We start from the raw sequence: 13,052 nt of genomic DNA, 5'->3' as shown, positions 1-13,052 counted from the left end.
CTACACGGGAACTGCAAATCAACTTTCTGAGATATTTGATTTTCCAGTTTGCCCACCATTGTAAAATTATAAAAACGCAGACGCAAATGTCAGCCGAAGCCCTGTGGTCCTTGGTCCTCCTCCATAGTTTAATGACCTCAGCAGCATGCAGACTTATGGTGCTTTTCTACAGGATGGTATCTCTAAAGGCATTTTCCATTACCATAGATCCCCTCTTGAAATGTAGCTTGTGACGTTCGCAAAACACAGTGTCTAAGGAATAGTGGGCTTTAACCACAACAATTGCAGCTGCAGTGCACAGCTGAGCCATGCATTAGTACCGACAGATGAGTATCGTTCCTTGTTGCACCATCCATTGCTAGATTTATTCATTGACCACAAATAACATTTGTACCTTTTCAAATGACAACAGCATAATGTTATGGGCTGCCATTCGGCATCAGATGAAAAACAAATGAAATCACTACTGTAGATTATTAATTTTACAAGTGGCTAGTTTGTGCTGGATGTTTGCAAACCCCACTGAAGTCTGCATTTATTCATATAGAGTGACGGTTAATATTCTCTAGCTAGTCAGTGCTTTGCAAGTTATACACATATGCTTTAAGTGTACATTGGATTCTTGGTTAAAATGTAAGATATTTTATCAAATTCCTTCCACAACACACACCACAGTAGTCTATTGACAATAGTATGGAGTTATATTTTCCTGTTGAAAACAAAATTTATACTTCCAAGTCATTTTTTAAAAATTGTTACAATAAATGGCTCACAATGTTGCAGTGCTGACACCTACCCAGACGTGTCCTTGAGGATCAACTGAAAAATAAACTGTAAAACAGCGGCCTCTACAGGCGGCAGGATGACCTGCACTTTACGCACCGCCTGAATCAAGGTTGGTTGAACTTCGGCATGCTACATTTCATCTGTTACTTTTCTGTTCGGTCTCTCAGTGAAGATGTTTACAGCTGTGCTCTGGGCATGGAGGGGACGAGCTGTGCGAGCTGGATGACTGAACCGAGTCCTGAATTTTAGTCATACTTCGTTTCCGGGGAGGACGTTCTAGCACTGTAGCGTGGTAAGAAGAAAAAGGAGAAGATTTCTTTACTCTCGGTTCTAAAATCAGTTAAACTCATTTTCTGGCCTGGGGAACATTAAAGAATACCATAAAAGCTGTATATCGTTCCGGCCAGGTGAAAGTATCGCTGTGAGTAGAAAGAAAAATGCAGGTAAAGTTAGTAACTAGCAAAGACATTCCTGTAATTCCTGGAGTTGCTGCAACCAAAACAAAACTAGCCCGGGATTTCACCAGGAGCTGAGTATTTCAGCCCCAACTTTTACACGAGAAAGCCTAAATTCTAAATATGTATGGTCGTTTTGATTGTGGAACACGAGTATATCACATTTCTACCCTTGAATCTCAAACAAACCGAGTGAAATGCCAAGGTTTTTTTAAACAGCACTTAATGGTGACTAAATAAAGTAGCAATTGATAATAAAGTTCCATTCTTATATCAGTCTATATCATAACTGAGAATAATAGGCTCATACCTGTTGTGGGCACTTTCCACAGATGCAGTTACATTGTAAACCACTAAAGGCTAATGTGTTCCACTCCTTGTTTCTAGGTCTTTTGCTGAGCTAACACAGTTGAGTACATAAGATTAAAAACAAATAAGAAATGAGTGTACTAGTTCACCGAAAATGTGTAAATAGGATATTTTCTCATTACTGCATAGCCAGTCGTATATGCACAGGTTTGATATAATAACCAGTGTTGTGGCATGCTTTACACCACTCAAGCTCACACTTGGTACTGCTCAAAATGGTCTTTGGTTTCTGCTCAGCCATGGGAACCCATTTCAGACAGTTTAGAACTTAGTACTGAGTGACGGAATAGGTGTTTTTATGCACTGTACTCCACTTGGCAGCCCTTCACATAGTTTGCAATGTCTACCAATTCATTAGATAGATGCATCCACTTTACAGTAATAGTGCTGACAGTTGATCAGGGCAAAGAACAGTTCCACACTTTTCCTTACTGATGCATCTCTAGAAATTTTGAAGAGTGTCAAATTCGTGCCTAATTTTATTAAATCTCTATTATTAATCTCATAATTATTTATTGGACCCCTATGCTTAATGTGTTTTTTTTTCAGGTTGCCATGGACTACTTCAGGCACCAGGAGTTTTTACTCTTTCTGGCAGAGGGCTGCATTTTGCCCACAGCTCAGCAGGGTCTGGAGCAGGTGTGGCAGCTACTGCTTGTCTGCCTGTTGTGCCGTATCATCTGCAGACTAAGTGAGATTTTTTGTAATTGGTTCTTAATACTCACTAAAGATTTTTTTTTTAGTTTTACCTTTACATAAAGAAGAAACCTTCTAATCTAAGATCTAATTTTAAAATACTGTTTGAAATACAAAACTGATATTCAATTTATTTCAGCTATGCATACATTTACTACATATATGAAAATGTAATAACAACAGCCTAATGGATTCTAATCAATGATTTGTGTTCCTTGTGTTCAGTTAGATAAGGTGAGCTAATTGTATCTCTTTTAACGGACAGGTATCCCAGCTCATGTGAAGCACCTGAGTTCATTAGTAGGAGGCCTGTATGTGCTATATGTGTTTTTTGAGCTCTACATGGTGTGGGTGATCATACTCAGCCTTCTGTGCTTTCTCATCCTCTTCCTGTGCCGGAAGTCTAGCAGCCGTGGAGTTTTTCTTTCTCTGGCTATCCTCATCTACATGCTCATGGGGTGAGTGTGTGACAGACAATACATCTAAGTGACAGAGCTTTATTTAGAAAGCTGTTCAAAAATGACAAATCTTTTGTGAATTCATGATGATTTCTCATCGTCCTGTGGTTCTCATAAGTTTTGTTGAATGACAGGCACTCTTTTGTCCTTCATAGAGAGCTGCATATAATAGATGCAGAGACTTGGCATAAGATGAGGGGTAAGTCATTATTGCATTGTTAAACATTATTAAATACATTATCTGGTTAAAATGATGAGAACTTTTCTCCGGTGGGCAGAGACTATAGAGTTCTGCAGTAAAGCCTCCACTCTACTGAAAAGGCATCTCGGTAGATTTTGGAACATAGCTGTAGGGTTTCCCTGCCTTTACGCTGCAGGAGAATTAGTAAGGTCATCTCATGTGTTGAGGTTGTGGTCAGGGCTCTAAGACAGCCAGTCAGATTATTCCAAACTAAACTCTGTAATATATTTCTTAGTGGTCATAGCAAAGAGAATTGTCTTGCTGAAACAGTAAAGGTGTTTTCAATTTGTTGTCACAAAACTGAAGGCACACAGTCCTGTATATACCCATTGTTAGCTATAGGATTAAGTTTTCCTGGATTCAAGTGTGCCAACCCCCAAAAGCTTCCCCAGGCCATTATTTAACATATCAAGATAAAGTGTGATCCATCATTCTTGGGAAAATATTTTACTTTAGATTCCAAAGTTGGTAAGCTTTACACAACTGAAGTGATAGTGAATACCACAACTGGGGATCCTAAGCTTGTGCTTGCTGGAGTAATATGTGTTATTAAATGTGATTTACCACTTTACAATATTAGCACTTACTGTTGACTAGGGCAACTCTAGCAGGAGAAGTGTAAAGAACTGATGTTTTGGTCATTAATGTAACATTATTACATTAAAAGTGACAGATCACTATAATATGGATCTAGTGCTCGTGTTTGTCTGGCCGTATGCACCCTTTGATTCTACTGTTGGCTATTGTCATGCTGAAACTGCTAAATCTAATTATTAGAAGAGAAAATGCCTTTTGTCATTTGTTGTAATTAAATGGATGTACTCTGGGCTCTGAGGGGAATGTGGTGTAAACAAAAACACACAAAGATTATGTACACAGTAAAACACATACTTGCTTCATACCACACATTTTAGTCTCCTGAGGTGTGCAATGCGACATCCATGGAAAAAAACAAAACATGACAAATGTGACAGCATAATAGACACAAATTTCATTAAAGCGCATGCTCATGAATACAGAGAAACATACGAATGAATAGACCGTCATCTGTAATGCTTTTTTAGATTTCAGCTCTCTGTTGTATGTCTAGGCTCACAGATGGTGGTGGCAATGAAGGCCATCTCTCTGGCCTTTGACCTCGACCGAGGGACTGTGTCCTCCTTCCCTACCATGCTAGAGTTTCAGGGCTACATCTGCTTTGTTGGAACAGTCATATTTGGCCCATGGATCAGTTTCACTAGCTACAAAGATGCTTTGGATGGTCGCAAAATGGTAAGAGGTGGTGTTCAATTGTTTAAAACTAAGAATAATATCATATGAACTGTGGGTAAAATGCAAACGGCAAGAGGCTGAGACACTGTGAATAAATGTTTCTTTGCAGAATGGTGCTTGGTTTTGGAAGATTGCTTTCAGCTTTGTGAGGAGCCAGGTTTGCCTTGTCATTTCCACCTGCATCGCTCCATATCTTTTTCCTTACTTCATTCCCATCTATGGAGATGGGTTACTATACAGGTCAGTTCACATGTGTGAAAGTATATAATAAGTTAAAAATAAAATTGCATAATGATTATGTGTAATCAAAAACTGTATTTTTGTCTTTGCTCTTTGTCTTCAGATGGCTTCATGCTTATGAGAATGCTGTGTCCTTCCACTTCAGTAACTACTTTGTTAGCTATCTCAGTGAGACAACCATTGTTATGGCAGGTGCTGGATTTTCTGAGCATAAAGACAATCTTAAATGGTGAGTGAAAATGATTTCACCCCACTCTCCTTTTTTCCCTCTCTCCCACACCCTAACTCCCCCACAAATAAAATGCCCCTCTTTGGAATACAGCTAATTACCTCAGTAATTAGCTGCAATTAATACATTCCATTAAGCAGGATGCTCTCTGAATTGTAAACAAGATGCTCGAACAAAAGATGTTTCTTTTGTTATCCTTCAGTAGATGTACAAATCAAAGTAATTTTTGCAATGTTTTGATTTGGCTGATTTAAGTAAATCACACTTCATTTCAAGGGCAGTATGAGCTGCCATTACATTTTAGCATATTGCAGCAGACTTATAATTTACTTACAAGATATTGTTCTTTGTTGTAATTTAGATTTTTTGTAGCTATAAAACTTGATTTTTACCAGTGGAATTAGGACTGGGCAATTGACATTGACATTCAGAGCTTCTAATCGACATATTCTTCATTCATTCATTCATTATCTGTAACCACTTATCCAGTTCAGGGTCGCGGTGGGTCCAGAGCCTACCTGGAATCATTGGGCGCAAGGCGGGAATACACCCTGGAGGGGGCACCAGTCCTTCACAGGGCAACACACACTCACACATTCACTCATAGACTCACACCTACGGACACTTTGGAGTCACCAATCCACCTACCAACGTGTGTTTTTGGACTGCGGGAGGAAACCGGAGCACCCGGAGGAAACCCATGCGGACACGGGGAGAACACACCAACTCCTCACACACAGTCACCCGGAGCGGGAATCGAACCCACAACCTCCAGGTTCCTGGAGCTGTGTGACTGCGACACTACCTGCTGCGCCACCGTGCCGCCCATCGACATATTCTTGCCTATATCAATTATATCTATTCTGTTATGTCCCCAATGTGTGTTCATGTACTGTTCCTTTAAAAACCATGCTACCAAGCTGTTGTCACGTGATTGTGCCCCTATCTGCCACATGGAAACAACCTCACCGTCGAGACTGACCAAGCGACTCAACAATTCGTACCAAAGAAAAACACAGCGTCTGTGGTTTGGACGTGCTGCTTTTTAATTTAATTTAGATGACGCTGAACAAAGAAGTCAAATGTAAATGCTGCGAATAAGTTTCAGCAACCAAAGCACAATCACACAACAAATATATACAGCACTCAAAAACAAGAGAGAAACAAACTCCCAGCAACATTAGAAAAAATATCCCAGCGTTAATACTTGAGCATGTTTACAGTACAAGCCTTGCCACTAAACTGTGAGGGTAAAACATACAAAAACAAAATAATCTTTCATTAATCATAACTATGGTAAAGGGTACAATTAATTGTGATATCGCCCAGCACTAAGTGGAATAATCTGGCCAATGTGTCTGTGTGTAGGGATATAACAGTTGCAAGGCCACTCGGTGTTGAATTACCAAGATCAATGGTAGAAGTGGTCACCTCCTGGAACCTGCCCATGTCTCGCTGGCTGAACAAATGTAAGTATCTTGAATCAATGTGATTCCAAAATGAGAACGCATTTTACTACATGATTATAGAGTATAACATTGTATCAGATAAGGGCCTCTGATCTTGCTGACATTTTTTCACTTAGTTGGAATGCAGTTATTTTATTGCTTAATATTTTTTTTTTACTGCTGGTGCAGGAATAACTCCCCTGTGTGTCACAGCACAGGGGGTGCATGGGTTTTGATATTGGTGCAGTAAACGACATTATTTTAATTGCAAAATAGAGAACATATTTTTTATGAGTTTGTGCAAAATAAATATGTAAATATATAATAAATATATGTCAATGGCCTTAGACAAATAGTACTGGAGACAAATATTAGCTAAATGTTTTGGGACCACACAGGATAAATCTGAGTGCATAAAGTGACTGTATGAGTGTGAGCAGTATAAGTTTGTGCACTTATATTGCACATCTGGGCAAACGTATTTATTTAGCAAGAGAACAGTGAAATTCCAGGTGGGCTCACATTTTAAATTAGAATAACACCATAAAAGACAAGGCAACAGTGTCTTTATGGCAAGTTCAGCATATTCTGTCTTCTCTTTAACCCAGAAAGACTTGAGATATAAGTAGATACAGTAGATTGATCTATTAATTTTCACCTAAACTTTTGTTGGGTAATACATTGGAGATTTGAAACAAAACACTATTAACATTTAATTTCTGCTCATAAATTTGAAATAATGTCTCAGTGTATGTTATTAAAAGTCTGCAAAATCATAATACATTGTCTCTTTAAAAAAAAAAAACAAGAAACTTTCATGTGTGTGCTCTTGATGTTCCTGTGCACAGACGTCTTCAAAAGTGCTCTGAAGCTTGGTAAATTTCCTGCCATCTTGGTGACATACACAGCCAGTGCTCTACTGCATGTGAGTATGATGTCAAAGATTAGTAAATATGAAAGAGATTTAGTTGGAAAATATTTTATCATTTCAAAATATTCTATATCTTAATATTAAAAACATAAAGGTGAAATGTTAAAAAGAGCTATGATGAAATGTTGATACTTTAGCTGTTGTTACTAATCCGGGACCTGGTGCCAATTTCTGTCAATATCTGACAATCCCTGTTTGTCTGGCAAGATCTGACCAAATGGATGAAAGTTTCAACCATTGTAATTAACGTCGGTCATTCCAAGTTTTACAGTGACCCAAAAAAAAAAGATCCTGATGGTCCATGTAAGTGTAAGGCAGTTCAGCACTGAGTATGCAAAGTTCTGTACAAGAATGCAGGTTTTCGCCAAATGAGAGAAATCAGAAAGAAAGCCGACTATGCAATAGCCATTGCTAAAGTGCATGTTGTATTGGACAGAGAACTGGTCCACAATTCCCAGACCATACAGGTGCAGTTTGTGGTACTGTGATTACGCACTGTAGGCCATGTGTTGCTCTGCATACATACCTAGCCCACTTTTCGTTTTTTATTTTCTTCTCAGAACTTCCACACAGACGGTAAAATTTGAGTGATAGATAATACGGTGTTGCAGTGACAATGATGTTGTGGTGCTGCTGGAGTTTTTAAAATCCCCCAGGGTCACTGCTGGAGTACAGTTCACCAACCAAAAAATCTCCATGATAGTGCTCTCTTAGCAACATCTTGTGACCCCTGATTACTAGAGGATGACTAACACAACTGTGTAATAACAGATGAACTGCTGTCTCTGACTTTACAAGGTGGACCAAAGAGATATATGTCTAGAGTCATTTTCACACAAAAATCTAGAGAAAGGCGTTTCCCATATGCAGCATACAGTGGGAGATTTTCGGTATGAGCCGCGTTTGTTGCATTGGGAAATGCTCAATGTGCTTTATGTATTGGTTGGGAATTGTGCAGGAGAAGCAGTGATTCTCCAAAACATTAGCAGGTACTTTCACACATGTGCTGATTCTGACTTTACCTGGAGTCTGTATAAGGACAAGAGGAGGAAACAGTCAGTGTAAAGTCCAGGGCAAATGTTAGTGTTTGTGTTCACATCTCCAGGTAAAGTGTGTAACATTTCTGGGTTACCGTACATGTGAAAGGAGCTTACTAAAGTGGAGAGTTAATGGGCAACATGCTTAAAAACTCCAACAGCACTGCTGTGTGAGATACATTCATATCCATGCAACAAATACTGACACCACCACCATATCAACCATATCAAAGTAACAGTCTCACATTGCCAGACTTTTAACATGGCCAAAATCCAGCTTCTACAGCAGGAAAAGAAATTTGACTCGCACGCAAAAGGATCACAATCACAAGTCTGGTCTTTTGGCATGACATGTGGAGGCAGTGTTTCACATCAGACCAGTAGCAGGGCCAGTAAAAAAAGATACACAGAAGTGCCTATACGTGGCGGTACAGAGAGCCATTCAGAATGTAGCTGGCAGAATCCTGACTGTGAGGCCAGTTTAATGCATTAAATGTTGCAGACTTTCTGTTTAGTTGTGGGTGGGGCGTCTGTGGTTGAAACTATTGTAGCACTGTAGCACAAAAAATCATCCACCGCCCAAACCATTCCAGCTCTGTGGTAATCCTGACCTGTGAAGAACAGTGTAAAAGTGGGCTAACTAAAGTATACAGAGCAGCAGAAGGACTGTATTGTGTAATTGTAGAGCTACAATATATGTTGTTGATTAAATTACACCCTTGAAGAGACATAATATGTATTATGTCATGTGTAGTTGAACCAGGGATACTTTAAATATGCTGGCAACAAATAGTTAAAGCTATTGCAAGCTCTCTGTAGCTAGATGTTTCAAGGCTGCTTATTCACAGGAGGGAGTATCTGGGTGATTGTTAATCAAAAAGAGGGGATGGGAGTCGTGACTTCTGTTGTCTGACAGCTTTCTGACGGACACCACAGCTGTGCATTTACAGACCTCTAGTGGTGACAATAAGGCTTTACAAGTGCCAGTGGTTTAAAACATACTGTATTTCTACAAAAATGCTTGACCTGGGAAAAATCTTCATAAATCCATTCTAATGCCCTGCAGGGTCTCAGTTTCCACCTTGGTGCTGTACTGTTGTCTCTAGGCTTCATCACCTATGTAGAGCATGGTAAGACACCCAGACCCCTATTACTTATTCAGATTTAATGTAAATCAGGGTAGTCCAAACCAGGACTCAGCAATAGAATAATAAATCTTTTTAATAGTGTTTTCTATCCTTGATTTTCCACCCCAATATGATGTTCCTTGGCATCTAATTAATATTGTTTGTTACTGTTGTATGTTTTATCTAATACAACCCCAATTCCAATGAAGTTGAGATGTGGTGTAAAGCATAAATAAAAACAGAATACGATGATTTGCAAATCCTTGTCAACCTATATTCAATTGAATACACTACAAAAACAAGATATTTAATGTTCAAACAAACAAACTTTATAGTTTTTTTGTAAATATTCACTCATTTTGATTTTGAGGTCTACAACACGTTCCAAAAGAGTTGGGACAGGGGCAACTGAAGACTGGGAAAGTTGAGGAATGGGCTCAGGGACACCATTGTCAGTGAACACAGTTTGTCGCTCCATCTACAAGTACAAGTTAAAACTCTACCATGCAAAGCGAAAGTCATATATCAACAACACTCAGAAACGCCACTGGTATCTCTGGGCCCGAGCTCATCTGAGATGGACCGACGCAAAGTGAAAAAGTGTCCAGGCTTCGTAGTAAAAGAGTGCGGGTACTAGATTGGCCTGCCTGCAGTTCAGACCTGTCTCCCATTGAAAATAGGTGGCCCATGAAGCGCAAAATATGACAACGGAGACCCCAGGCTGTTGAGCAACTGAAGTTGTATATCAAGCAAGAATGGGAAGAAATCCATCTACACAGCTTCAACAATTAGTGTCCTCAGTTCCCAAATGCTTACTGAGTGTTTTTAAAAGGAAAGGTAATGTAACACAGTAGTAAACATGCCCTTGTCCCACCTCGTTTGGAAAGTGTTGCAGGCCTCAAATTCAAAATGAGTGAATATTTGTAAAAAATCAATGAAGTTTATCTGTTTGAACATTAAATATCTTGTCTTTGAAGTGTATTAAATTGAATATAGGTTGAAAAGGATTTGCAAATCATCATATTGTTTTTGTTTATGTTTTACACAACGTCCCAACTTCATTGGAATTGGGGTTGTATAATAACATAAATATAGGATTTACATACAACTGTAAGAAACAACATTTTTTAGGGAAAAAAAGGTATTCAAAACTATTAGGCCAAGGATTTTCTTTTATATTAATGCAGAGGTGTCACACAAACACATGCACGCTGTGGAAATGTGCTGTGTATAAATCAGTAAACTGCTCTAAGCTATGAAGAAACAGCCTGTAATGTTTTGCCTAAATGCAGTGTTACACATTGTTGATGGAGTCAATTGCAAATGCCCTGTTTAAAAATGTATAGACTTTCTTGCTGGTTGAATGATTTATTGCTTTGGAGAAACACAAAGGACACTCAGAGATATTGTTTATATATAGGCTGTGAATACAGAATGACTATATTGCTCCAGCACAAAAACACCATGTACATTCCATACAAATGAACTCTCCTAAGGCGTGATGTTCATCAGGAATGTTTATAAATGTATTTATAAATACAGCATAATTCTGGTGTTATATGGCTTCTATGTTTTAACTGTTAAATACATGCATTGGGATTTTGTGACAGATTCTTTCTCTCTTTTACTCAAAAGAAAAAAAAAACCTTCTTTCAATATTTTGTACACGACTACTGCTAATATGTGTATTTGCCTGCGTTTGTGCCCCTCTCCAGTTCTAAGGAGGAGACTGGCTACCATCTTCAATGCTTGCATCTTGTCTAAGTGTTGTCCAAGTGACTGTCAACATCAGAACAAAAAGGTCAGTCAGTGTTTTGATAGCTTTAAAGGCCTTTAACCCACCAAGCACAAATTATTCATGTGATTTATTTAGATGACATGTATTTGGGCACAAATTACAGTATTATTCGATTTTTTTAAACCTTTTTTTAAAATCACTAAACCAGTCATCAATGCCTCTGACTTTGTTATGGAGAATGACAGAACTGCAGTGTACCAGCAGCTAGAATATTTTCACTTACTATCAAAAGGATAGGTTTGCCCTTTGCTTTGTCACTGCTAATCTAAAATACATATGAGAAGGTAGGCCATACAGGACTGAAGTTGGGTAATAAGTGGACACAGATGATCAATGATTGAAATGCTTAATTTAACAGTATGTGTCTGTCTGAGTGTGTTGTGATATTTCACCAGGTTGTGTGGGTGTATTTGGCCAACCTTTTCTTCAGCGCTTTGTCGATATTTCACCTGACATATTTGGGCTCTCTCTTTGATTTGGATGCAGATGATGAGAAGGTTTCATTTTTACTACTTTTCATTAGCTTTGCCATTTAGGATTGAGATTAGACAGCACGAAATTACACTGGATACTATACAGTACTTGGTTCAACAGTTCTCAGTCCTGGTCCTGATGTACCACTGTCCTATATTTTTTGGTGTCCCCTGCCCCCAGCATACCTGATTGTGACAATGTATTTATTTGTGGATGTACTGGATGGAGCAGGTAAAGCACCACACCATGCAGGGCAGAAGTGATTCAGGACCAGGACTAAGAAACACTTCACTGAACAGTCCAGCACTTGCCTAATCAGTCTTGTAATTCAGATAGAGAGGACATCTGTAAGCTCAAGCTCATTGATGATTCATTGATTATCCTATTAAATCTGAAAAATTAACCCTGTATTTATTTATTTATTTTTTTTTATCTATATTCCAGGTTTACATGGCTAGTCACACAATCCAGAAATGGTCAGAACTAAACTGGGCCAGCCACTGGGTGATGTTAGGCTGCTGGGTCTTCTACTGGCTCATTTAAAATCACATTGAGGACCATTCTCACTTCGTGGACAGAAATCCCACCAGCTTCTAAGCAGTCTAGCAGACTCTATCAGCAATCCTGAGTTGCAGAGATGCCCTGAGCTGTGTCTTCCCTGCTTTCATTTACGATTGTACAGCAAATAAATGTTACAATATTTACTACCCCGTGTACGGTATGCTGTAGACCTGAGACTTCTAATTTGAAATAAATGAAAATGCCTTAGTAGTTTTTACTACAGCCTTTTACACATTACCATAAATAGCTTACAACTGTGTAAAGATATTTATTGTTTTCTAATAAAATGTGGTACATAGTTCACCTGTTCATTAATAGTGCATTTGTTTCTACAATTTGCACTCCTTCTCATAGTCATACAATTATATTTTAGACACAATGATAAGGGGCTGCATATAAGAGAACTGAGTAGCTCAATGCCATAATAAAATATAGTCATGTCTGTGAAGTAATGCTTCAGGTAGTGCCTTTCCAAACCAATTAACAACTAAATATTTTGAGTAGCTGTACCATAAAAAAAATACTTACTGAGTAATATATATACTACTCCTGGGAAACATGATGGAATCATCACACATTATTCACTCATCTTTGTCAATTCATATCAAATAAAGATTAGATATTACACAAGCAATTTCTGTGTAAAAGCTGAAAATTGTAGCTTTATGAAATATACTTCAGACACTCCATGTTGATAGGAAAAAAATTAGGAATGACATTGCATTTCTTAATAACAAGTTGTAGTTAAATAGGAGTGCTACCAAGTGGACTTTAACAAGCAGTTGACATATTGGCTTTGTCTAAAATTTGTTGCAAGTGTAAACAAAATGGGAAGTCATAAAAAGGAAAAGATAGAAGAAATCAATGTTGAGGTCAGTGCATCAGAATAAAAGAAGCAGTATGCCTTGAAAAGGCAAAACCAAACAAATA

At 38.4% G+C, this 13,052-nt stretch overlaps 1 protein-coding gene across 2 annotated transcripts; it reads left to right on the top strand.

Annotated features, from left to right (window-relative positions):
• The first annotated feature begins 807 nt into the window (after nucleotides 1-807).
• Nucleotides 808-12,495, top strand: porcnl (porcupine O-acyltransferase like). 2 transcript variants are annotated; one of them, XM_066643817.1, is made up of 13 exons: nucleotides 808-895; nucleotides 2,160-2,301; nucleotides 2,572-2,764; nucleotides 2,920-2,963; nucleotides 4,096-4,277; nucleotides 4,387-4,517; nucleotides 4,621-4,746; nucleotides 6,115-6,215; nucleotides 7,043-7,119; nucleotides 9,229-9,292; nucleotides 11,005-11,090; nucleotides 11,483-11,584; nucleotides 12,006-12,495. In XM_066643817.1, the coding sequence occupies exons 2-13, from the start codon at nucleotides 2,166-2,168 to the stop codon at nucleotides 12,102-12,104; spliced, it is 1,341 nt and encodes a 446-aa protein (XP_066499914.1). In that variant the 5' UTR covers nucleotides 808-895; nucleotides 2,160-2,165; the 3' UTR covers nucleotides 12,105-12,495. The 2 variants fall into 2 exon arrangements, with proteins under 2 accessions (XP_066499914.1, XP_066499913.1); XM_066643816.1 differs by lacking the exon at nucleotides 808-895 and adding an exon at nucleotides 907-1,078 and having other exon boundaries at nucleotides 12,006-12,490.
• The last annotated feature ends 557 nt before the right edge of the window (nucleotides 12,496-13,052 follow it).

Source organism: Hoplias malabaricus, chromosome 14 (genome assembly GCF_029633855.1).
Source record: "Hoplias malabaricus isolate fHopMal1 chromosome 14, fHopMal1.hap1, whole genome shotgun sequence".
NCBI classification, from domain to species: Eukaryota; Metazoa; Chordata; class Actinopteri; order Characiformes; family Erythrinidae; genus Hoplias; species Hoplias malabaricus.
Note: the sequence above shows the minus strand (reverse complement) of the source record. Positions and strands in the feature narration are given on the sequence as shown.

Bases quoted from the DNA above. Each gene is read 5' to 3' on its own strand.
- porcnl (XM_066643817.1), top strand. From the start codon at position 2,166: ATGGACTACTTCAGGCACCAGGAGTTTTTACTCTTTCTGGCAGAGGGC. The intron at 2,302-2,571 runs GTGAGATTTTTT...TTTAACGGACAG, and splicing joins CCGTATCATCTGCAGACTAA to GTATCCCAGCTCATGTGAAG. The intron at 11,091-11,482 runs GTCAGTCAGTGT...ATATTTCACCAG, and splicing joins GTCAACATCAGAACAAAAAG to GTTGTGTGGGTGTATTTGGC.